At 41.6% G+C, this 26,966-nt stretch overlaps 1 protein-coding gene across 7 annotated transcripts in view; it reads left to right on the top strand.

Annotated features, from left to right (window-relative positions):
• The window catches only part of KLC1 (kinesin light chain 1), a 46,629-nt gene extending 19,886 nt beyond the window's left edge, over window positions 1-26,743 (top strand). For 2 of the 7 annotated variants that reach the window (XM_080972047.1, XM_080972044.1), the window contains exons 7-15: window positions 4,281-4,382; window positions 5,216-5,389; window positions 5,875-5,974; window positions 8,197-8,246; window positions 8,329-8,396; window positions 10,038-10,146; window positions 11,366-11,527; window positions 17,126-17,256; window positions 21,805-24,770. In XM_080972047.1, coding sequence (XP_080828173.1) covers window positions 4,281-4,382; window positions 5,216-5,389; window positions 5,875-5,974; window positions 8,197-8,246; window positions 8,329-8,396; window positions 10,038-10,146; window positions 11,366-11,527; window positions 17,126-17,256; window positions 21,805-22,051 — 1,143 coding nt within the window. In that variant the 3' untranslated portion in view covers window positions 22,052-24,770. Of the gene's footprint in view, window positions 1-4,280; window positions 4,383-5,215; window positions 5,390-5,874; window positions 5,975-8,196; window positions 8,247-8,328; window positions 8,397-10,037; window positions 10,147-11,365; window positions 11,528-15,141; window positions 15,794-17,125; window positions 17,257-19,655; window positions 19,957-21,804; window positions 24,771-24,790 lie in introns of those variants that run through there. The other 5 variants (XM_080972046.1, XM_080972045.1, XM_080972049.1 and 2 more) reach the window with 5 other exon arrangements.
• Window positions 26,744-26,966: the final 223 nt, after the last annotated feature.

The following is a 26,966-nucleotide window of genomic DNA, read 5'->3' as shown; positions in this document are numbered from 1 at the left end:
TAGGAGCTGTGGAGGGAAGAGAGGAAGAAATACCGAAGCAAGTAAAAGCCAACGCCTGGCTGCCACCGTCGGGGCACAGCAGCCAGGCCAAAGAGCAGTGAAAGTGCCCACGCCAGAACCTCCTAAACCCGCCCTAGTGATAGAAGTGGCGCTAGAGCTGCCAAACGGACACCCTCTAAAGATAAAGGCGCTGTTGGACTCAGGCAGCTCCTGCAATTTCATGAGCAAAGAGTTTGCAGCTGAACACCAGATACAGACGATCCCTTTAAGCAACCCCCTGCAGGTGACCACGATCGATGGCAGGGAGCTGTTGGGAGGAGAAGTCAGCTTGCAGACCGTCCCAATGATAATGAAGGTGGCAAGGCACACCGAACTGATAGCGTTTAATGTGGCCACCTTGGGAGGAGCTCCCATTATATTGGGGATGAGCTGGCTAGCGTTACATGATCCGCTGGTGGGCTGGCATCAGAGAGTGGTTTCTTTTGGTTCAGCACATTGCTTAGAACACTGCAAAGAGGGAAAGGGTTTGGCAGGGGCCCAAGCCACCCTAGCAGGGACTGAAGTAACGGAGAACGTGAAGGTACCACGACAATACGCAGATCTCCGCGACGTCTTCAGCGAAAGGGAAGCTGACCAACTACCCCCGCATAGACCCTTTGACTGTCAAATCAATTTACTCCCTGGGGCACAGCTCCCTGTAGGCAAGCTGTACGCCATGTCAGACAGAGAGATGCAGGAGCTAAGAGAGTTCATTGACAAGAACCTGAAGAGAGGGTTCATCAGAGAGTCCAGGGCGGTGGGGGGCAGCCCAGTGTTTTTTGTGGATAAAAAAAACACGAACAAGCCGAGGCTTGTGTGTGACTTCAGGGCCTTAAATGCAGTGTCAGAACCAGTGGCTTTCCCTATGCCCAGGATTGACGACATTTTGACAAGGGTCAGGAAGGGAAAGATTTTTACTAAACTGGACCTAAGGGGGGCGTACAACCTGATACGAATAAGGAAGGGGGATGAATGGAAAACCACCATGTTCACCCCTTTGGGGGCATTTGAATATTTAGTTATGCCCTTCGGCCTACAAGGAGGCTCCGCGTGCTTTCAATCGTTTATGAACCACGTCCTGGGGCCTTTGCTTTACAAGAATTGTGTGGCCTTCTTAGACGACGTGTTGGTGTATTCTGAGAATGAGGAGCAGCATGTGAGAGACGTCAGAGAAGTGTTGAGCAGGCTGCAAGCCAACCAGCTGTGGGTGAAACTGGAGAAGTGTCAGTTTCATACCAAGGAGGTGGAATTCCTGGGGTATCGCCTGTCAGACAAGGGATTGGCCATGGATCCCGGCAAGGTCCAGGCGGTGCTGGAATGGAAAACACCCAAAACAAGGAAGGATGTGCAGAGGTTCCTAGGATTTGGGAACTTCTATCGTAAGTTCATCCGAAACTTTGCCCACCTGACGGCGCCCATTACGGACTGTCTCAGCAGTAAGAAGAAGTTCGTTTGGACTGAGGAGGCGGAGCGAGCATTTGAGGAACTAAAAAGGGCCTTCGCCTCGGAACAACAACTCCTGCATGTGGATTTACAAAAACCGATGAGAGTGGAAACTGACGCATCAGACAGAGCTATTGGGGCGGTGCTTCTGCAGCCAGGGAAGGAGGAGTCAGAGTGGAGACCGTGTGCCTTTTTTTCGCGAAAGCTGAACAAATCCGAGAGGAACTACACGGTGTATGACCGAGAACTACTAGCCATTCATGAGGCGTTCCGGAGATGGAGGCACCTGCTAATTGGCGCACAACATAAGGTGCAAGTGTGCACTGACCACAAGAACCTAGAGTATTGGAGGACGGCACGAGTGCTCAACCAACGGCAAGTGAGATGGGCCCAGGAGTTCTCCAAATTTAACTTTGAGATTTGTTACGTGCCAGGCCCAGAGAACATTAGGGCGGACGCTCTCTCACGCAAACCTGAATATTTGGAGGGGGAGGGAGCACCCGAAGAGAGACATGTCATTCCAGAGGACCGCTGGGTGTGTGGGGCGGCATTGGTGGGACAAAGAGAACTGGTAGAGGAAACAGAGAATGATGAATACGCCCAGAATAAGCTCAGAGGTCTTAGGGGTGAGGGAGAGGAACCAGGGGGTTTCGAGGAAAGAAATGGAGCTTTGTATTACAAAGGGGCACTGTATATCCCTGAAGGAGACTTAAGGGGGAGGGTACTCAAGCAGTTGCACGACAGCCCCACGGCGGGGCATTTTGGACAACACAAAACCATGTGGTTGGTCACCAGGGAATTTTGGTGGCCTAAGGTGAGGGAAGATGTACGGGAGTATGTAAGAGGGTGTGAGCAATGCCAGCGAGCCAAAGGGGAGAGGCGGGCACCGGCGGGGCTATTAGAACCCTTACCAACCCCAGAACGACCTTGGGAGGCAGTGTCGATAGATTTTATGACTGATCTGCCGAAGTCCAAGGGGAAAACAGCCATCATGGTGGTGGTAGACCTACTAACAAAGATGTGCCACTTTGTAGCCTGCTCGCATGCAGTCACGGCGGAAGAGACAGCGAAGTTATTTGTAGAACACATTTTTAGGTTGCACGGGGTGCCATTGAGTGTGGTCTCAGACCGAGGAAAACAATTTACTTCCAGGTTCTGGAGGAAGCTCATGAGCTTACTGCAGGTGGAGGTCAACTTTTCGACTGCCCGGCACCCTGAAACCAACGGGCAGGCGGAAAGAGCAAACGGGGTCCTCCAGCAATACCTGAGGTGTTATGTCAATGACAGAGAGAATGACTGGGTAGAAAAGTTGGCGCTGGCGGAATTTGCCTACAACAATGCCGAGAATGTGTCCACAGGGATGAGCCCCTTCTTGGCTAATTATGGGTGTCATCCCAGGGCTTTCCCAGGGGGAGAAGGGGAGAGATGGGGTGTCCCGGCAGCCGAGCATTTTGTAGAAGAAATGGAAGCAATCCATCGTCAGCTCCAACTCAACTTAGAAAGGGCGAAGGAAGAATACAAGAGGCAGGCAGACAAGAACCGAAGGGAAGGTGAAACCATAAGGGTGGGAGATAGGGTGTGGCTGTCAACCCAAGGGTTGCCGTTCAAAGGAGGTTGTAAGAAATTAAGACCCAGGAGATTGGGTCCCTTTGAGGTCATTCAACAGGTCAACCCAGTGGCTTTCAGGCTCCGGTTACCCAACCACATGAAACTGCACCCAGTATTTCACAGGTCGTTACTGTCACCGTATGAGGGGGGACGAGAAGGGATGGCCACTCGGGGACCGGTCATAGAAGAAAGGGAATGCAGCAGCCATGTGGCAGAAATCCTCGACGCCAGATGGAAGGGGGATCAGGTGGAGTATTTGGTAGCGTGGGAAGGAGAACCGGAGTCAGAAAACACTTGGGTAATGGCAGAAGATATCAATGACGAGGTATTGATAGAAACGTTCCATCAAAGGTTCCCAAGGAAACCTCAGCCTGTGGAGAGGTTCCGGAGGGAATACTTTGGGACCACCGATGAGGAGGAGGAGTTGGAAGGATTCTCGGACTCGGAAGGGGAAGGGGAGATGGACTCTGAGGAGGAGGAGTACTTCGAGACCAGGAACCGCAACAGGTGGAGAGAAGTGTTCGGGACATCGGAAGATGAAGGAAGTTCATTCCGGGGTTTTGCCTCCTCACCGCCCGTAGAGGAGGGGGCGAGAGGGGATGAAGGGGGCCCTGGAGGGGAGGTGGATGTCAGGGAACTGCCATCGGAAGGAAGGGAAGTGAAAGGGCTCACACAGGTTGGGAGAGACTCAGCAGCTGAAGAGGGAACCAGTAGGGGGAGAGGAGCTGAGCTGAGGGAAAGGGAGCTGGAGGGATGGCTCAGAGACACTTCCAGCGAAAACAGTGGGGAGGTTTCAGGACCTCCTGTAGGGACACCCACTCCTCGCCGGAAACTGTCACGCAGAGAGTCCAGAAGACGTGTTTCCGTTAAGGAGCTTTTATGTTGGAAGCGATTCCGAAAGCAACCACTGTCGGAATCTGCCAGCGACTGACGGAGCCATGTTTAAGGGGCTCCGTTACAGACAGAGGTTTGCAAACTTGACCAAACTCTGAGGGACTAGGATTTTACACACAAGCAGCTCATCGTCCCATCACAGCTAGTTAAGACACATTTTATGTTTCTTAGTTTCACAAGTATTTAAACATCTGAATTACAAATAAATGAATGCTCTAGGAGCTGCTTAATTTTTCTCCAGATAATTTCAGCAGGTATGTTAGTAGACCTACATAGCTTTTGTCCTCATTTTGCAGGTTGCAGCAACTTTAAACAATCTTGCAGTGCTTTATGGAAAAAGAGGAAAATACAAGGAAGCTGAACCATTATGCAAGAGAGCATTGGAAATCAGAGAGAAGGTAGCTCAGAACAACGGTGTTATTTTTGCTGACTTCTGCTTTTTCAGTCTCAGACTTGTCATGATATTGGCTGTGTGTGTGTGTTGGTTAAAATAGAGATTGTGCGTACAGTTGTGCACATTTAGGGTTTTATTGCAATGATCTATTAAGTTTTTAGAAATCAATTCACTGTATTTTAAAGATGTGTCAGAACCTGCTCTCAAAAGACAGGAAACCCCATATTTGTTACCAGGCAGGGAGATCAGGTATCAAGGAATATCTCAACATCTCAGATGGTATATTTTATTCCCGCAGTGTCATGACAGCTGTCACACATCATAGTTCTGAGCCACTTTTCCCTGCACTACATACTATTGGCTTTGAATGCTATTTCTCTGTCTTCAAAAACAGCAATATGTTTTGGAAATCTACCTTGTGCATATGATTTGGAATGCAAAACAGATGAAAAGTAGGCATTGGGGAGCACCCTAACTTTTCAGAAGTCTGCACATGTAGAATTGGGGTGAATGACAGAAAAGGAAAGGAATTAGTGTGGAAAGTAGTAATCCTCCCATAGTGTAGGCAGAAGTTCTTTGTGAAGTTTCTTGTGGAGGTTTGAAGGATTTATAACTGGAAAGTTGTGATCTGGAATATTTCCCATACCCTTGTATAATACGTAAATAATTCTGGCTAAATTTGTTTAATATAATGTTTCCAGAGGTGGAGTATAAATAGGGGCTTGAGTCTAGTTGAGCCAATGCTAGTGTAAATATGACTGTGACGGCTTTTTTAAAAAAAGTTTATATTTTAAAAGGAAGTGATACACTGGTAACCTAGCGTTCCTTTATTTCTAGGTACTGGGAAAAGACCATCCAGATGTTGCCAAACAGTTAAATAATCTGGCCTTACTATGTCAGAACCAGGGTAAATATGAAGAAGTGGAATACTACTATCAACGGGCACTTGAGATCTACCAAACAAAACTGGGGCCGGATGATCCAAACGTAGCAAAAACCAAGAATAATTTGGTATGTCTGCACAGTGGCGTATATAATAATGAGACATGAGCTACTGTATTTCTCAATTGCTGAAAACATGGGCTTGGATCCAAAACACCGAGCAGAATGAAAATAGTTCCTAGTGCCAGGACTGCCACACTAAGACTTGCACATGTGCTAGAGGAAGACTTTCAGCAGTGATACATTATACTGTGTCTTACAATTACTGTGCTTCTGCTTGCCCAGATGAAGTACAACTTTGGATCTAGTGTCACTTTTTTCACACCATGTTCTAGTGTGACATGTAACATAGACCTTCTGTAGTGCTGCCCAATTAGCATAGACAATATTGAGCTAGATAAGACCAGTGGTTTAAGTTAGCTTCCAATGACTGTTATGCAGGCAGAAAAACACATTTGGATCCAACCCTTTGTAATGTGCTAAGCAAGTTGCCTTCAGATATCATGTTTCTGAACTTCTTTCAAATCTGACTGTGCTCATGTCATCCCTTTCAGGCATCCTGCTACTTGAAACAAGGCAAATTTAAGCAAGCCGAAACTCTGTACAAAGAGATCCTTACTCGTGCCCACGAAAGGGAATTTGGCTCTGTGGATGGTAAATGCTTGTATTATGAAGGAAAGTTAGTTCATGTTGGAGTAACTAGGGGTTGTGAATAGGAGAGACTCAAGTCCTTTGTTAATTGTAAGAGGTCATGGGTTGTTGCTGCTTTTAAATAATGGCAGAACATATTGAGAAAGCATTTTAGAAATCATTACAGGAAATGCTTTGACAAGTTGTTTAGCCATTGTTTCTCTAGGTTTTTCCCCCCATGCTGTATGGCAAACCATCTTTAAAATTGAGAGGAATTTTCACAAGCAGTTTTTGATAATGATAAATTGAGTAAGCATGTAATGCTAAATCATTATTTAATTCTATGTGCAGAAGCTGGCAAAAGCCTGAGCAAAGCCTTGAGCTCCCTCTTTCCCTTGTCCTTCCCTGGTGGCAGAAGAACGTCTGCAAAATATAATTTCATTTCTCACAAATCCTTGCTTGTTGTTAAAGTATTAACCAGACATTTTGGTTTGAAACAAACTCTAGTCAGTTTCTGAACAAACCAGATTCATAACTCATGGCTGAAGCTTGCTTGTTTACTGCTTCAATTTTGTTTTAAACCACAACTTGTAGTTTGTATGTTAAGGATAAGCCAGGATATATTGAAAGTGAAATTAAGTTCTGCAGACGTCCTCATCCTACCACCTGTGGGTCAGGAGTGGGGGAAGAATAGCAGGGAGTATGCAAACTCAAGGCTTTCTTTGGGTTCATCCCAGCACACGCATATTCCAGCTTGTGCACCAATTGCTAAGCCATGGTTTAATATAGTATGCAAACTGAGCCCCTAGGGCAGGCAACCTCAGCCCTCCAGATGTTTTGGGACTACAACTCCCATCATCCCTGACCACTGGTCCTGTTGTTGGACTTGTTCCATATCTGCTATAGGGTCCCCGGAGCACAGATTCACACAAAGCGGCAAACATCCTTGCAGGTTATAACAGGGTTTATTTGAAATGCATATGCAAAGCAAAGGTGCAGCGCAATAATCTCGCAATCGGCACACCCCAATCAGGGTGCGCCCACTTTTTATAGACTATACAAAAAAAACAACAACAGAGAGTGAGACTTTACATTCTTATCCAATCAGGCTCTAACATTCCATGTTTCTCCTTTTGAAGGTTAACACTTCTTAATTTACTCATTCTTTGTTTGTCTGCCTCCTACGGCCTTCCCTGTCTTGTAACAGTTGCTTTGTTTGTCTGCTTGCTTATGGTCTTGCCCGTCTTGTAACAGTTACTTTGGTAACAGCATGCTGGAATTTCTATTTCTGAGGCCCTTCACTGTTAGCTAGGGATGATGGGAGTTGTAGTCCCAAAACATCTGGAGGGCCGAGGTTGCCTATGCCTGTCCTAGGGGGAAGGTGGGGAGAGCACTTGGCTCTTTAGTCCAAGCAAAGTCTAATCCTGTTGGGCATGCTTGCAGTTGCTCTTTGGCTTTAGACTTCCTTTTACAAATCTTGGCAGAATTCTTCAGAGGGTTTTAGGTTATCCTGATAATAATGATGCCCAAAAGACTGACTTGAAGAATCATACATTTTAATTGGGCGATTTAAGGAATTGGTTGGATTGTTAATACACTTGGCAGAATATAATTTGCAAGCAGTAGTTGCAGAGCACTGGCTTCCTTGTGATGAGTTAATTATGTAAGCAGCTTGCTTGAAGTGTCAAAGTTGTCATTGTGATAAAAGTGACGTCTCCGTATGTTCTAGCAGGCAACTAAGCTTCTGTTTGCATGTGCTGCTTGCAATTCGGTTAACATCAAAGCTGCTTTGAAAGAGCAGTTGCAACCATTTTGTAACTCTGATTTCTAGGTATTCTTTTTTTCCTATCCTTAGGCTGTGAAAAAAAACAAGACATCTACTTGTAATATGTCTTTGTTCTGTCACAGTGTGATAAGATGACCCTTTGGTCTGTTTAGCTTATTTGATAAACTCAAGGTTTGTATCATTTATATACAATAGCACTGTGACTGGCTTCTGATCAGTGAATAAAGTGTCCTAGAACTGGGAACATTGGGGGTGGATATCTCTGTAGCTTTCCATAATGTTTCTTTACAGCACAATCCTATACATGTCTACTGAGCAGTAATCCTCACTAAGTTCAGTGGGGCTTCCTCCCTCATAGGTGGATATAGGATTGTGTTGGTGAGCATTCTTTCACAATGCTGGTCTGGCCAAATGTGGTCATTTTATTTCACACAGTATCCCTTACCTTATTTTTACATAGATGAAAACAAACCAATCTGGATGCATGCTGAAGAAAGAGAAGAATGCAAAGTAAGAGGATACCTGAAGCAGAAATTTATTTTTGTCCTTATAGCGTTAAAGATAACAATTTAACACACTGTTTGCAATTTAGGGAAAGCAAAAAGATGGCACTACTTTTGGTGAATATGGAGGCTGGTATAAAGCTTGCAAAGTTGATAGGTAGGTACATTTTCCTAAAAACATTTAAAGTGTTAAAATAATAATGTTGTTGACAGTGTGTTGAATTCTGGAAACCTCCATAGTGAAGATAATTGTAAATGTCCTTATGGAGAAACTTAATAAAGTTTGTATTCAACTAACTTTTATGCACAGTAGACTCAGCAGAATTAGTGGTCATAAATTTACATGAGTCTACTCCGAGTAAAAGTTAATTGAAAATAACCTTAATTCAATTAACTGGTCAATTAACCAGATTCAGTTAACTGGTCTCACTAGTGGAAGCTTGCACAAGGACTTTGGCCAGTGCAACAAGGTTCCCACCCCTCCAAATTCGCTGGGGGTGTTAGGAGAATGCCCAGGACAGGTTTTTCTCCAGGTGGAAATGTCTTGATCGTGACTGAAACAGTCATCCAAAGAAACTGGTGTTGCAATACTACCTAGAGAGACTTGGCTTTGCGTAAATACCTAGAAAGATAAAATTTGGAAACAGAAGCATAAAGTGACTGGAATATTGTGCAGTATTGGCTGGAAGGCTGGAGCTTCCTAACATGTCAGGAGAGATGCTCAGTGGCTGCTAAAAACCCCACTGGCCGTCCTTTTATAGAGGTGGTGGTTTGAAATCACTGGCTACAAATTAAGCCCACCATTTCTACATTTCCCAACTTCAGAATGGACTCAGGATCTTGGATTTATTTTGGGTTGGAGCCTATGGCTGATTAGCATCCTATACCCTTTTAAATGTGTTGGTGGGGAGGGGGGATTATTGTTTTCATAGAATCATAGAATTGTAGAGTGGGAAGGGAACCCCAAAGGTAATCTCTTCCAACTCCCTGCAATGCCGGAAACTCGGATAAAGCATCCATGACAGATGGCCATCCAACCTCTGCTTAAAAACATCCAAGGAAAGAGAGTCCACAATCTCCCGAGGGTTTTGCTTCCCTTTTGTTCTTGTTTTTATTCTGTGTATTGTGTGAACTGCCCTGAGATCTACACAAATTTAATAAAATAATAAACAATATTTTTTAAGGTATATTGATGCATGGATGGACTTGTCCTCCTTCGGGGAGTGGGAAGGGGCAGCAGAGGAATTGTCACTTGTCACAGTTTCAGTAATCTTAGTTCTTTCATTGCTGCAATATCCCTCTGTTTCTGCTAATTTATCTGTGTTATATAATAGCTTTTTAAATAGTAGCATATGTGAGGAGGGTGTTCTCTCTTGCATTCAAACAGCAAGAGGCAAAAACCAGAGAATCATGCATCAGACTTAAGTGTTATATAGCAGACATTTTTTTGTAAACCTTTGGGACTGGAAAATTGAGCAGGGCTGATAAGGAGGACACTAGGAATATGTGATCTGTGTCTTTGTCAAGGTTACTGCTTCAGAACTAGCCTAGTTATATAACGGACAGCAATAGCTGCAACAATACATGGTACCCTGGCAAAAGGTCTTTCTAGTAAATAACTTTTTATGCATTTGCAGACCTATTCAGAACTCTTTGTGAGCAGTAAGTGCCCATTATAAATTTATGACGAGCATTGGCTTTTAATGGAATATTCTGCTGTACTATTAGACAGAATTGTTTCAAGTTTGGGAGGCAATGGTCTCCTGCCGGAATCTAACTTTTAACACATATTTTGTAGTCCAACAGTTACAACTACATTAAAGAATCTTGGAGCACTTTACAGACGCCAGGGCAAGTTTGAAGCTGCTGAAACATTAGAAGAGGCAGCAATGAGGTCCCGTAAACAGGCAAGTGCTTTGTTCATCAAGCGTTTCACTTCTGATAGTGTTAAGCTACAATTATTAGTATTTTGTTACAAAGAATTTGAATTTAACTACAGTGAATCTGAACTGTCTAGAATTTCTTTTTGTACCTCTGCTTGGAAGCCTGCTTCAGTGCAAATCGTGATTTAACACTGATCCTGTGGCAATGCTGTATCCTGGTTAAAACATACTGTAGATGAGGGTGGACTTACGCAGATGAGAAAGGAGGAAACGTCATGGTTAGAAGATTGTCTGCACTGCCTTAATTTTTTTCAGAAGAGATATTAGCAAAATAATCCAGAGGGGAAATTCCAACTTCCATGGGGGGCGGGGAACACCCTGAAGTTTAGTATGAACACTCAGAAATATGTAACTAGATAACTCATTCTTTTACTCTGATTTTTTTTAAAATGTTCCCATTAATTATGTTTAAAAAAAATTCTCACTTTTTAAGAAAATGTGTGGAGAGTAATAATAACTTTTATATAAAATATTTGATACGGCCACATTTGCAGTATCGTGTGCAGTTTGGGTTGACCTCAAAAAGAATGCTACTAAGAACAAGGACAAAAATCCTGAAACTGCCTTTAGTGGAGGATTTTTAAACTGGGGAAGTAAGTAAGGCCAGGACCCAAGCAGTTGTGTATGCCAGCCCAAAGCACTTCCACTTGAGGAGAGGGGTTTACAATGTTTCCTATCTAACTGCAGCCTTTTGTCCTGCTTCAAAGGGTCTCCTGACCTTCAGGAACATCTTTGGACTGTGTGTGTGCACCTGTGCATGTGTGCTGAAGTGGAAGGGTGGGAAACTAAAACACAAATGGTTTGCAGAGAATTCCATATTCAGCCCCTTGAACCCGGCCTAAGTTAACAGAATTGACAAACCTAGTTCGAATATAGTGGGTTGTTGGCGAAATTATCACCTTCAGACAAATTAGGCAAAGCATGTTTCTTTTACTAGAACATTAACTAGAACATTTTGTGGGTGTAGATAATATGCAAACAATATTTTCTCCTCAAACTTACCTTTGTAATTCTATAATATGTGCTTCATGGTTATGCTTCATATACAGCTAATGGGTGCTTATTTATTCGGTAATGTTTTGTAGACTCCGTAGTAACTTGATGATAATTGCGCTTCTCACTCATGGCACTGAACTACTTGGTGCAAAGTAAAATGTCTGTTTCCCCTTTACTTGGCTCACAGGGTCTTGATAATGTTCACAAACAGAGAGTTGCTGAAGTGCTCAATGACCCAGAAAGTATAGAGAGAAGGCGAAGCCGCGAGAGCCTCAATGTCGACGTGGTAAAGTATGAGAGTGGCCCTGATGGAGGAGAGGAAGTGAGTATGAGCGTAGAATGGAATGGGGTAAGTACAGTACACAGTGTAAGAAAAAAACCAAACCTAGATTGGCATAGCAGTTAAGTTATCATTCTGTTGTGTATTCAGGGTTGTTCTTGGCTCATAAGCACCTGTAGTTTCGAATGTAAGCAAAAGCAATAAGATATTGCTTTTGAGGGTAAGTTCTGACCAATTAAGCTTAAATTAAGAAAAACTCACTAAAATTTGGATTTAGATAGAAGTGTTTGAATGCTGATTGAATGTCCTGGTTAATGTATAGGACCTAATCCTTACCAGTGGTTTGTTTTATTACTGGATGCAACAGGATGGCAATTTGTTTACTTTATTATCTCCCACCCCTTTTTTTTTTAAATATCCCCCTTTGTTTCAGAAGATTTCCTTTTTTTCTGGTTCACTAGAAAGCACTGCTGTGCAATTAAATGGAATTGGTATGGAGAATTAAACCAAAAACTACACACAACATAGGTTTCTGGATGCAAGTTTCTTGCTGTGTCATGGCATCATGATGGTGCAAACATAAAATCTACCCATCTGCTGATGACAAATTGCTGCTTTCCATTTACCTATGGAAGCCTGCCAGATCCTTGATTAAAGTGAGGCTTTTCCTATCTCACGAAGTCTAGTTCCACTGCTTAACGTGGAAGGTGTGCTACAGGTTACAATAACAAAACCTTTCTAAAACTTTCCATCATTGGAAACATGTGTCTGTGAACCTGCTTGTTATTTGGTGTCTTTTACAAGTGAAACCAGTTCAAGATTTTGGTAGTACTGAGAGGGTTACTACTTTTGATTTTGGTTATATTGGGCACTGGGCACATACATGGAGTGCTCTGAGGTGCAAATTGCCAGTGTCAGCCTTGTGGTGGTTTAGTTATGCAGTACACGTTTAGTCAGATTGCAGTAGTCATTGTTTTTCTAAGTTTGTTTTGTGTAGGTTCTGTTTCATAGTGGAATACTTATCAGCTATAACTCTGTCATTTGCCAGAGCTTTAGGATCCTAAAGGCTGCTGTAGCTGTCTATATTTTTTGCTCTTTTGATGCAGAAAAAGGTTTCTCTTTCCACTGTTTCACAGATTGGCTTTGGTGTGTATTGTCCTAAGACAGTCAATCAGCATATAATACAAATATTATCACCTTAATACTTCCTTAATTTGTCCCCTTGGCACTAGAACTGTGTACTGTACTCTTCCCTTTTTTCTTCTGTAGTTGGCATGCCTTCAAATTGTCAAGTGTGAGGGAAGCATTTTTTCCCATCCATTTTGTGTTTTAATTAAAAAGCATGCAGATGTGGGGTTGACAGGGGCATTCAAGAAAATAACTAAACAGTATTTCTAGGTCAGTGACATTCACATTTGATAAAACTCAGAAAGTGAACTTTTCCAGAGTGGAATGTTCCACCTTTAAAATAATGTGGCATTAATGGGTTTCTATTTCGTTTAGGTTTGCATGTCCACCTTTTCACTCCGTTTTGGTTACTTTCATGTTCAAGTTCTAAACTGAAGTTGGTTTTCTTCTACATTTCCCCCATTTCATGTTGGCATTCTTACTTTTTCTAATTTTGCAGGTGCTCAGTTCTGCTCATTTCTTCACCATGATAGTAATCTAACAATTATTATTAATATTTTATCTCATTTTGTATCCCATCCTTTCTTTCTCCGTAATGCTCATAACAGCCCAGTAGCTTCCAAACTGAGGCAAAGGGCAGCCCCACATAGAGCACATAGCAGTATTCTAGTGTTGAGGTTGCCAAAGCATAGAGTGCTGTGGCCATACCGTCCTTATTCGGGCATGACTAGTATACCAGTTATGGTAAAAAGCACTCCTAGGTACTGAGGCCACTTGGGCCTCTAGTTCCAATGAATGACCCAGGGAGTACTGTGAATCTATGTGCCTGTTCTTCAAGCCAGAATGTAACCACATCCAGAATTGGTAACTGGCCTACACCCCAGATGAAGCACTCACCCACAAGGACTCTGTCTTGCCAGGATTGTTTAAGTTATCTAAATGTCACCCAGTCTACTGCAGCATTTAAACGCTAGCCTTGGGATTGCAAGCCAACCTGACTTGGATGTGCTAATCAAACTTCGCTCCAAATCTCCAGCTTCCAACAGCTTCATGTCAATGTTAAACAACATGGGAGGGGCCAGGTTGGCAGCCTGTGGCATCCCATAGCATAAGTGCCAGGGGACTGATGGGCAGTTCCCCAGTGCTACTCTCTGAAACAAACTTTGCAGGTAGAAACAGAACCACTGAAGTACAGTGACCCCATTTGCCATAAGCCAAAGCTGATTTTGCCTACTTGGTGCTTTTCATTTACGACTATTACATGCAAGGATAGCCAATGTGGTGCCCTCCTGATTTTGTGGATCCTCAGCCAACACGGCTGGTGGTCAGAGATTATGGGGATTGGAGCCCACAACACCTGGAGGGCACAATATTGGATGCCCGTGATTTAATGATTAGCATTAGTGGTTTGATAGCCACTGAATGGAAACTTCCATGTATGGGTCGAAGTGCCTCAGCTGCATGCAAAAGGCTCTTTGGGTCCTTGCCATAGATTCTCTTTTCTGCATTAGCATTCATTGTTTTACGATCTCGAATCATCTCAGTCCATTTACTGGCATGATTGTGTAAGGGTTTTAAAAACTGTTTACCTCCAGGAAAGCACTTTTCAGCAGATCTTCTCCACTAAGGAACACCTGTGCATAATAATAATAATAATAATAATAATAATAATAATAATAATAATTTATTTATACCCCACCCATTTGGCTGGGTTTCCCCAGCCACTCTGGGCGGCTTCCAACAAAATATTAAAATACAATGGTCTGTTAAACATTAAAAGCTTCCCTAAACAGGGCTGCCTTCAGATGTCTTCTAAAAGTCTAGATAACTATGTGGCATGTTTGTGGACACATAGGCACTGGGCAGTCCCGTTAGATCTCACTGTTGTTTCATGTGAGCTTAGAATACGTTCAGTACTAAGGGGAGCTCCTCTGCAGTTTCTAATCTCATTAAAGAACCCCTACTAAATTCTAGGGAACTCCAGCATTCCCAGGAACAAGGTTTGGAAATCCCCACTCTAATGAAACGCTAAAGCTTTGTAATATGGGTTTGTTGATAGTGCTTTTGGAGTGGGCACATCTCACTTATTTCATAGAAGTTAAAGCTTAAATTGATGCACCTTGTCCCAATTGATTTCTTTTCATCACTTTTTAGTTTGGCTTGTGTAGTTTTAAAAATTGGAATCTCGCATGCCATAGTATACACCTTTGATTTAAAATAATGTATCTGCTTTCCTTTATTAAACACAGGAATATGATTTTATATATATTTAAGGAAAATATATTGATTCCTTTAAAAGTTCAAAGTCCTGCGCAATATAGAACCTAGAATAAAAGACAACAGAAGGTTTGCGGTCCTCCATTGGCTTTCTTTTGCATTATGGATACTATGAATTTTTTAAGCTGTTGTCTCTGCTGATTTTGAGAATTTGTACGCAACGTTAGCGAGTGACCTAGAAATACTGTTAAGACTAACAAGCTCAAAATGGAAAACTGTTGAACTTCTCCCCACAACAGTTTCATTCAGTTTTTTCTCTCTCCATTTCTGTCCGACAGGCCTAGATGCCTTTTCTGATTCTTACACTGTCTCCTGCATGGCGGGCGTGCAGCATCTTCAAGCTCTAACTTCTCTCCACTACTGACTGCTGTGTATTTAGCAATCCCTTAAGATCCTTGTCAGAGCTGCACTTCTTGTAAAAATGGCCACTTCTTCAGTGCTGGTGTCTCTCTTTCTTTGGGGCAAGGGTTCCTCTTTCTTTCCTGTACATGTTTAGCTTTGCCAGATATGTATCTAGTCTTACAAAATGTGGTGTTAATAACCATTTGCTGTGTAACAGATGAGAATTAACAAAACTAAGAATGAACTTGATAAGTAGCTGTTTCACTATGATGAAAGGTAGTTTAAATTATCACACAAGGTGTTATTAAAATGGCATGATGGTGACCTTTACAGAATATACAGGTGGGTTTTTTTATTTAAAAAAGCAAGGCATGTGCTCACAGTGCTTTAAAGTGTATTTAGAGACCTATAACATGGGTTAACATCAATATGGAACTCTGGATGTCTTCACTTATGCTTATCCTAAAGTAGCAGTGCTGTTTAGTCTTCATGTGAAAGTTCAGCAGTTACGCTTTTCTCTACTAATCTTGGTGTTGGGTGACTTTGTGTATTTGTCTTTCTAACTTCTAATAAACTCACTCCAACTGATGCCTGTTTCTGTCTGCTGCGTAGTACTTTGAATTCTGCATAGCTACTGTAGGAAAGGAGGCTTTCTAGAAACTGCAAGGCACTGTTAACTTGCAGTTAAGTGCACATGGATTTCTTTGTCAAGCAATAAATATAATAGGTCTTTGGCCATACAAACTTGACTTCTGGAAAAATAAGAACTATTAAAAAAAACTGTCTCCAAATACTGTACTATAAAATAAACTAATGTAATGTGAAGCAAGCTCTAGATTCACGTTTTATGTTTCTGGAACACGGTTAAGGACACAAACTAGAATAACTTCACTATGGAACTTAATGCTTGCATATGCTTTTGTTCTTGTTTATATGCATGTTTATTACATATTGCCCAAGTTAGAGTGAACGAATTCATTAAACATGTAATGCTACTGCTTGGTGGTGGTCTTTTACTGTATTCATGGTTAGCATGGAGTGGTGTGGTGGTCCTGCAAATAAAAACTTTATATACAGTGGTACCTCGCAAGACGAAAAACTCGCAAGACGAAAGAGTTTTTCGTTTTTTGAGTTGCTTCGCAAGACGAATTTCCCTATGGGCTTGCTTCGCAAGACAAAAACGTCTTGCAAGTTTGTTTCCTTTTTCTTAAAACCGTTAATAAAGTACCCAGGGTGCATTGCCTGAAGAGGTGCAGTTGCGACTTGACTTCGAGGAGCAACTCATAGCACGCGGTGTGGTAGCCTTTTTTGAGGTTTTTGAGGTGTGGTAGCCTTTTTTGATTTTCAATGCATTCCTATGGGAAACCGTGCTTCGCAAGACGAAAAATTCGCAAGATGAAAAAACTCGCAGAACGAATTAATTTCGTCTTGCGAGGCACCACTGTATCCTGTAAGAAAGGGCACCTGCCCATAAGGTTTTAATATACATTTGTTAATTTTGTATTTTATCTGTGAGGGAGTTAGGAGTTTAATCTCTTGTTTCTTTAAGGAAGCGTACGCAGTCCTTCAGGACCTTCTCCTGAGTAAGCTTCATTGAGATGTTGTGGAGCTGTGTAACTTCTCATCTCAATGAATCTGCTGACATAGGGGGGATAATATTGGACTGTGTCCGGAAGAATGCTTGATAAATACAAAGAATGCTTTTCATTAGATTTCTGGTGCTCATCTCAGAGCACCAGAGAAGGTAACAGCAAATTTAAAAAACACGCCATTAAATTTTGTTTGAAATTAAGTGATACAATTTTGTTCTTACCATTTAATGGTAGCAAAGTAAGAATATTGGACTGTAGTTGTAGCAACTGCTGAACTGTGACAGAAGGGCAAAGCTTTTGCAGTTTTAAATGTGCTCATTTTTTTCAGGATGGTACTGGATCTCTAAAACGCAGTGGCTCCTTTAGCAAACTTCGTGCTTCAATTAGACGCAGCAGTGAGAAGTTGGTTAGAAAGCTGAAGGGAGGAAGTTCACGAGAGAGTGAACCAAAGAACCCCGGGTAATTATTTATTTCTAGATGTGCTGGAACGCTTGGTGCTGTATCCATCATGCTGTATAATGGCTTTTTCTGCTGTATCTCGTGCGTGAATTGCAGCATAAAATCTGACGGCAGATCTCGCAGAAATGTAATACAAAGGATGTTTGTAGCACTTGTTATAAGTTAGTCCTAACAGCTGGAAAGATTGTTCTCTGTACTTAACAATGTGATTGTAAACAATGGCTCTGTAAAAGCAAAACTTCCAATGTTATGTAAACTCCAGAAAGAATTGCCCCAGAATTACCTATTCTGTCTTGCCACACAGGAAAAATATTGATGCACTTTGCTGAATTTCAGCAGTTTCCCCTTTAACAATATTAATTCTGAGAACAGGGTTAGGGCATATTTGGTTCAGAAGAACTTAACATACATTTATGAACGTGTGTGTATAAATGTGATTGCGATAGGTTATTGAAATGCTTCATGTTTACTTAACTGGATAAATATTTGCACTTTCATTCAACATTTTTTACATACTAATATCAGCCATTCTACTTTCTGCATAGAACACAAGTGTAAATTATTGTTGAAATGAAAATGAAGTAAAATACATCAGCCACTCCTTGGCATACACCAGAAATATGAATGGTACTAGTACTATACCAATAAGTCTTCCTCTTGAAACTTGCTTATACATGGATCATGTGACTGGATTTGTTGTGCAAAACAGTCAGCTATCCAAGTTTTGTTATCCATGATGTGTATGTGCAGAGATTAATTTCAGAAGAACTGCAGTAGCAGGTAAATAGCCACTGTTCTCTAAATGGGAACTAATCAGTATTAGCAGGAACCTTTTTTTAGGCTTGAAGATATTTTTGATGCTTGTATTCACTGAAGTTGAATACTATCACTGCTGTACAAGTTGCAGTGTTAGTTTTATTGTAAGACGTCAGCCAGCCTTGTAAAATGACCACTTGATTAGTACAAACCAATGCTCATAATATAGTGTACAAGATTTAGTGTTACACAGAACTCTGCAGGTTGGCGGTTCGGGAGGAGATCCTCTAAAAAGGGAAAAAATAGTTGTTTTGAGTTGAATTATATTATTACGCATTTGTCTGCAGATCATTGTGGAAGTTCATAGAATCATAGAGTGGGAAGGGTCCTGGAAAGTAATATAGTTCAATCCCATGCTAGTGTAGTGCAGCATCCCTGATAGGTGGCTTAAAAACCTCTAAAGAAGGGGAGTCCACTTCTTTCCAAGACAATCTTTCCCACTATTGAACTGCTTATTTGTAAGAAAGTGCTTCCCTCCTAACGGAGGAGAGGGGTTTATTGTTTTGTTTTTGTTCTTGTTTTTATTAATTATTTTGTGTTTATATTGTGAACCGCCCTGAGATCTATGGATGAAGGGCAGTATACAAATTCAATAACTGAATAATATTTAGCCCAAATCCACTTGTAATTTAAAGCTCTTTGATTCGGTCCTATCCTCTGGAGCAACAGAAAATAAATCTGGCTCATAGAATTGCAGAGCTGAAAGGGATCCCAAGGGCCATCTAGTCCAACCCCCTGCAGTTCAGGAATGCAGTTTCATCCATCTGAAAGTTCTTCAAGTATTTGGACATAATTCAACAGTTTAGAAGCTTCGTCTAGAATTCCATACCACCCAAAGGGATAGTCCTTTTTTTCAAAACTTCTTAGTTTTTATTTTAAGTATCTTCAATTAAAGATAAGGAAAAACATGAACGGCTAGATTGTGTATTATCCAGTGTGTAACCTTAGTCTTGCATTCTTCATTGTGAATATTGATTTGTCCTAATGAAAGCGGTTTTCTACCAGTCTCTACAAATATATAGAACTCTGAACAGTTACATATTGGTGTTGCTCTGAAGAATTTTAGCTAAACATTTTAGATCCCCCACCCCATGTGTGCAGTCAGAAGCTTTCCTACTTTTCCAGATGTCCTCAGGTATAGACTAGGATACAAAGAGCCACCTTAGCCATTGCAAAATGATTTCAACACTCCCAGCAAGGAGTTTTGACTTTGATTCCCCCCAGCCATATCACATAAACTGGTTTTGAAACACCTGGCTTTTTAAGAGCCTTCATGCTTTTTAGGGTGCTATTGATGAGCAACCAAGGTCCATAGGTGCAGAGAACTCACTGTGTGGTTCTTTGGATCTAAGCTATATATTTGCGAGGGGGGGGGGGTGTCAGGCTGAATTGAGGAAGGAGCCAGATAAGCAGTCTCTCTCAGCACCTTCATGTCTGTAATCAACTATTACTCAATTAACTTTTAACTACTATCCCCACAAAGTGGTGGTATAGTTTTCTGATTAACTACTAATCCCTAAAACCGAAAGCTGGAACCTGCTTCATGGTTAACATTTGGTTTACTGTTCTTCTGAACATTTAAGGAAACCCAGACTCTCCGTGAGCGTAGTGATATAATCAAGCAAGACTCCTACCTCAGTGACACCTTCTCGAAGGAAATTTCAGATGTGCTGCAATAATACTAGTGCTATTAACCAGTTGTAGATTTGAATGCAAAGGGAAATGCTGAAAATCATAAATAAACCAGCTCTCTTCAGTCTTGCCTCAAACTTGAAAAATGTACAAGTGCACTTGCCAAATTTTTAATGGTCACATTTAGCTAGCTAACTTTCGTTCTAAAATTACTAAATTTGTATAGGGACAATTCATGGACATGATGAAACACTGTATTTTTGTTTGTTCATTATTTAACATTTCAGCATTGCATCTGTGGATTTTTACTTTTTATTTTATTTTTTTATTTGCTTAGAATTTGAGTTTTGTGTTCATGCTCTATGTGGTGCGTTATGTATATTTAGTTAACGTTTTTTCACTTTACTGTATAATTTTTTTATATATAAATAAATAACACAGGTGTCAACGCTGCATGGCTTGCTGCTTCTTTGTGTTGCTAACACTTGTGTTGCATTGAAAAACGTGTGCATTGTGGTTTTGGGAGGCTTTAAAAAAAATTATTGCTTAAATAAAATCATAGTGGCACTGACATTGTGTAGGTGCAGCCGTAAAGATTATGCCCAACTATACAAGGATGTATAACTTCATTCATAATCTTTATTTTGATTGCCAGGTCACAGATTTATTATAGTCAAATGTCTGCATAATTTTTAAGGATGAGAAATCTCACTGACTTCAGTGTTGTGTACACTCTTGTTGGGACTTTTGGACGAACCCTGAGCCATTTTCACTTTGAACAACCAGCTCATTTTCTCCCCTGGCTAGCAAGAGTCTCAGTTTTAAGAACAATATATTATGTGGCACAGAAGGCTGTTCTTTGAGAACAGTGCTTTTACACCCTGCAGTATGAAGCAATTGGGTAGAACACTTGTCAGGCCTGACCCTTGCCTTCCTATTAACTTGTATCAGCATGTCCCCTTCTCCTGATTTGTCTGTGAGACTAAATAATTTGGATCGCCATATTCTAGCAAAAGTGCAAGGGGGTTTCAGTGTAGGTTTCTCAGCAAGGTTCCCTGTCCTGCAGTTTACAAAGCGGCTAGTGAGAGCAGTCCTGTTTCCTAGAGCTGTCAATTGAGACAGGTAGTTTCTTCTACACATAGGAAATAGTATACTTTTACTCATAATAGACTCATTGACATCACTGAAACCAATTTAAATGTGTCCATTAATTTCAGTGAGTCTACTCTGTGTAAAAGTTAGTTGCACATTAAGGGTCTGCCTGCAAGGAATGCATTTTGGGATTAGTGTGACCGTTTTGATGCAGCATTGAGAAAAAGATTTGGAAGCTAATGTTATGGAGAAATATTAATTGCTCATGCATATAGGTGGTGGCTACTCATCTTACGATGAACGCTACCTAGATTTTTTGAGGCACTTTAAATTGAAATATGGTTAAATGTTGGATAACTTTTTTTTAAAAAATCCTTGAACCACTATGGGTATAACTTCACATACTTTTGTAATACATATATTGCAGCTATAAATTTGTTAGTTGTTGATGTGGCAGTGTATTAACAATACCCTCTGAAACTGAGAGCTTCATTTGATGATTGTTAGAATAGCAGAGCTTTCACTGCCTTGCACAGTTTCACCCCACAATCCAGGCAAGACAAGAGATTGTATTATCTATCCCATTCTCCATTAAAGTTATAAATCATGCCAAAACTTTGAATATCCAAGCCTTCATTATGTAGAAGCCCACCAAGGGCTCTGGTTAAATGCTCCTTTTTGATGGGTTTGCTAATGCTACTTATACAACTTTCTCTTGGGTAGCTTATTGATTTTTATTTTTTTTAAGAGACTGGACACCTCTCAGATTAAGATCCAATTTAGTAACTGACATTCTGCAGATGGAATGACATCTAGTGTTTCCTGAATGTTTTTGGTGACTTAGCTTTGATGTATTTTAGATTAAGGAAGATGCATGTGCGCCAAATGTTGTCTTTTAGAAGATACTAGGAGTTACGTTGCAGTAAAATTCTTGTTGTATACATATGTGTTCAAAGCGCTCCATTTCAGCCCTTCTGATTGGTTTATCCTTGCATGTTCACTGTCCAGCATGAAGCGTGCCAGCTCACTGAATGTTCTTAACATGGGTGGCAAGGCAACTGAAGATCACTTTCAAGTAAGAAGCCCTATCATATTCTTAATGCAAGTAGATGGTACTGGCAGGGCTTGGATTGAAGAATTGGATCGGTCACTAAAATGGCAGCAGTTTTGGATTATTCCTGGTTCTGATTTCAAACATTCAGTCAGCTGTTTAGAGACTGGACCATATGACACAATGTTTGGCAGTACACTCTGATGAACTGCTTTGCACATTTTTTGCTATGTGAGCCAAACTCCTTAAAAAGAAAAAGTGGCAACTCTGTAAACAGCTGCTTGCATGTGTGAAGGGGTCTTGTCATGTACTGATACTGTAAGTAATTCAAAAATATTCCTATAAGCATCCTGTAGAGTCCCATAGCAGCTAGCAGAAACACCAGATACTTGGGCCTTATGGAAAACAGTGGGCTAGATGGTAAAACTGTTCCCAAACTCTACACCTCAGGATACACTTGGGAATTGCATGGGTGAATGCTTCTTATCTATTAGCTCTGCTCACATGAAAATCCCATGGATATGAATTTCTTGTTTATGTCCTCCTGGGATAATCTGAAAAAGTCCCATTGGAGTGAACAAGCTTACATTTTTTCAGGCCTAAAACTACTCTTATCTGCTCCACCTGGAGTTGCTCTTAATAAGGGATCAGAGACTTGATACTGGCATAGAAGTTAGCTACCTGCCCTTGCACAAGTGGGAGTAGGCAGGACACGCCACACCTGTCTTGTAGTATATTAAAAGTGCTAACAGAGGCTGATTGAGCTCTTGAAAGCTTGAGCCCCACTTGCCTGAGAGGCCGCTGTGGCTCACTTCATGCTGTGAGCTATCAAGAGAGTCAAGAATGTCCATTTCAGGATAACATCCCTGTCCCTAAGCTTTGAAAACCAAGAGCAGATGGGAAAACTGTTCTTGGCTGCTTAGGAATTCAATCTCCCCTTCTCAATTTTGTGAAAAGATGAGCACCTTTTGGGACGTGTTACAGTAATTGCATGCTGTATTCTTCCACATTGTATAGTGTTGAAAAGTTGGGCTGCGAACAGTGTACGGGACATTATTGCAGCTTAATAAATGTCAAATAGCAATAGTTGCTGTGAGCTTTCCAGATAAATGAGCATAGACAGAGACTTGCACAGTTGAACTAAAATGAGTTCTAAGTGACAGTGGCCAGAATTCAGTTTGGGTACTAGGGTTTTTCAGTTTTCATCTCTACTGGAGGCCCTTGCCTTCACCTGAAAAAGCTGGGCTCCCAGAGCAATTTGATCCAGCACATGGTTTTATAGATGGCAAGGAATACCAACTGCTTCCTTGAATGAATGCAGAAGAAATTGTGCTGACACAGGCCTCTTTAGAAACTAGGCAGCAATTTTTTAAAATAAGGGTTACTTTTAAAAGTTCACCTACTGAGTGCTTGCTGATGAAAAAAATATACTGGGGTGACATTAGGGCAAGCCAAGGCTGCAAAACAGTAGCCCTTGCATACCATTTGCATGAAATACACTTCTCATGTGCCAAGATCCTAGCCTGTATTTCATATAACACCTTCACCGAAATTACTAGTGTTCTGTATTGTGCCTCTTAACTAACACATAACTGCAACTAACTTGTGTGAAGAAGTAGCGACTGCTTCAGTACTAACCTGATGCACTTGTCGAAAAGCTTACACAAAGGAAAGGGAGCGAGTCTGTAAAGTAGCATTTCCAGTTGTTCAAAACGTTATTGTGTTAAGTTCCAAAAATAAATCCATGAAACACAATCCAAATACTTTGAGGAAAAGAAATTCCGCTGTTATTTGGGTTATCTTACCGTATGAAAAAATAAATGGCAATTGAGAGGTTTTTATTCTGAATTCTTTAATCAGCACCAGATCTTTAATACAACACCAGAGAGAGGTGTAATAGGGAGGATTCCTGCCTTGAGAAATTAACTGCTGAGGCAACCTGATCTCATGGCATGGATGAGATCTGTGCTACTCTTAACATGTTCCAATAAACATGCATTCTTCTTACACTGAGATTATTTGTGCAGAAAACTGTATTTTTAAAAAATGGCTGTCGGAGCAATATTTAACGTTCTGAGTCAAGTACATGACACAGCACATATGCACAGAAAATTGCAATAAATTGTACTGGATAAGGTGAAGCATCAGCTGCTACTGCTTTCAGAGTACAACATTTTGTATTCTCTTAAGTTGGCCAAGGTTGCTCTGAATTTCACCACTTACAAGGCATCTGTCTCCCATGCTAGGAAGTGGCTTATTCATAAGGGCTGTGACACGAAAGACCATATATAGTGGGGGCTCTATTGCGGCCCCCTCCTCATGCTCCTGGAAGAAACAGTTTTGAAGTTTGGAGAGGACATGTCACTCATATGCACACACACTGCCTTTGGCAGTCTGGCCATGAGATTGGAAGCATCTATTTTCAACCAACTGTGTTAGAATTAGTAGAACGAACTGTCCCGACAAGCCAAACTTTTAATTTCCGAACCTGGCTTGTTCAGATAAACCATGGTTGAAAATGGACATTGATGCACTGGAGGGGAGGGGAGGGGAGGGGAGTGGGCTTGTGTCTCTGAATGCTAAACCATGGCTTAGCATTTTGTCCAAACCAGAGCTTTGTGGGGAGAGCTAACTGTTCGTGTTCAGAGCTCTTTCTATTCCTGCTTGGATTAGAAATACAACGCAGGCACTGATAAAGATGGTAAGAATTATTCCCATTCCAAACTGGAGCAAAGTTTCCTATTCATATATTAAACCACTTTGAAACTTGGTTTTTCAAAAAAAATTCAAACTAATGGTAAATGAAAAATACTTGTCTGCTTGGTCTTATTCTTGATTCTTATTATTCATTGTTCTATTGTTTTTCTCCAGCGTTTGTATTTTAAATGGTTGGGATTGTTTTAAACTGTGCATAAACTCTTTCCATTCTTTTTCCCCATGCAGGGACGAACTAATTGTCTGACAGACTCAAGAGCTCTGAGTGCCAGTCACACTGATTTGGCCCACTGAGGTTCTGGGACAGATGCTAGCTAAACAAAATTCCCTTGTGAATTACAAAGCACTGAGGTTCAAAGTTTTTGGGTTCCCTGTTACGGTCTTTCTAGAACCATCTAGGTTAGAGTTGTCATTGAGAGGACTATTGTTCCTAGGCCTTTTTAAAATGTGACATTAAAAAAAGGCTCCTAGAGATTTGCTTCTTTGTCAAATATAGAGATGGTTGCTGGATGCCCTGTGCTGATCCCTTGGACCCAAGTGGGATTAGCACTGCCCACTAGCTCAAACCAGGAATTTAGTTGCCTCCTGGAAACTTTTCATGGGTGTTCCCCGAAGTTGGTTCAGTTTTCAAGTTCCTTCCTCTGGTAATTCTCTCTGGGGTGTATTGTTTAAGGCCCAAATTTGTTCATTCTCTCCTATTTCCTCTCACCTGCTTTTTTGGCTGAGTTTCTCCTCTTTGGTGATCAGATCACCTTTCCTTGATTCAGTTTTTAAAATGTTCCTTTTTCTTTCTGCACCCCTTCCACCCTGCCTTACAAAGACTTCTCATAATTCTGGTCCATTCCAGCCACAACCAAAGTATTGGTGCCTGTCGTGTTATGTTTACTTTCCTTGTGATCTAATTGCTACTTGGTGTGTGTGCTTCTGAACATTAAACCAATTAAGTTAATGAATTTTAATGATACAATTACATTGCAATTGATTGAAGCAGTAGCACTGGAGATAACACTCTCCACTTCCTGCTTTAAGGCTTGTTTTTTGTTCCTTTCACTTCAGTGCTTATTGCGTGCTTGGTTTCTAGAATCTTTCTCAGGCTTATATTTTCAAGGCCTGTTTCTCCTAATCCTGCAGCCCACACCATGGTGTTTTCCCCTATGATCCTGCTTGGGAGCTCAGCCACATTGACATTTCATTGGCTTCCATGTTTTTCTATCTCTCTGACTTTCTTGGTGTGCACGCTGATGGTTACCTAAGGATTCTTGGACGAAATGCACAGAATAGATGATTGGACCAATGGAAGTTTTTAACTGATTGTTTAATTAAACCATTCTGCAAAGTTAATAGCATAAGAACTGGTCTACTGTACAGTTCATGCAGAATTGGGAAGTCACTCAGTCTTTTAGACAACTCTTCTACTTTTACTTTGGACACTTCCCGGCAAGAGTGGCCTGAGTGATGCTGAGTGTAGGGTGATTCTGATAGTGAGGAAGAGGCTTCTTCCACAGTGATGGAGTGGTCTTGTGCCAAATATAAACTCACTCTCCATGAGCATCGGGATCATCCTACCAACTGTTGCCCACCCCCCTCATTCCACAGAGAGGGCACGGCACTCTTTGAGTGTATTCAGAGCCTTAAGAGTTGTTGCCAAAACTCATCTATTTAAACCGACTTCTTACTCGCTTTCTTCCTCCCCTTGAATCTGAGCTAGGAAGTCTTCTCCCCCTGCCCTCGCCAGGTGGATTAAGGCTTCCATATCTATGGCCTATGACAGCCAAAGGTTCAGGTTGCCAAAACACAACACAGTTCCAGTTAAACAGCGGCCGCAGCAGCCTTTTCAGCAAATGCTCCACCGCTGGATATCTCCTACATGGGCCAGTCCACAAACATCTACACCACACTTCAAAATGGACCACAACCATGGTGGCCTTTGGACAGCAGCTACTTCAGTGTGTGCTCCCTCTTTCTTAGGCATCCATTACCACCTTAGACACGATCACCTTTTGAACATCCCATCAGGGTCCAGAAGGCCAGCATGGGAGATAGGTCCACTGCGCTCACCAGAAAGGTAATGGCATCTTGGACCCAGGGCCCATGCCCTACTGTGTGCCTGGCATGCCTGGGAAGTTCAGGAAGATAATTGGCACACACCACCTTAATAATTGCACTGTCTTTACCCCTGACCTATCCTTGTTGTTGTTTAATCGTTTAGTCGTGTCCGACTCTTCGTGACCCCATGGACCAGAGCATGCCAGGCACTCCTGTCTTCCACTGCCTCCCGCAGTTTGGTCAAACTCATGTTAGTAGCTTTGAGAGAACACTGTCCAACCATCTCGTCCTCTGTCATCCCCTTCTCCTTGTGCCCTCCATCTTTCCCAGCATCAGGGTCTTTTCCAGGGAGTCTTCT

This window comes from Podarcis pityusensis (genome assembly GCF_964106645.2).
Source record: "Podarcis pityusensis genome assembly, chromosome: 1".
NCBI classification, from domain to species: domain Eukaryota; kingdom Metazoa; phylum Chordata; class Lepidosauria; order Squamata; family Lacertidae; genus Podarcis; species Podarcis pityusensis.
This window is presented reverse-complemented; position numbering and strand designations above follow the sequence as displayed.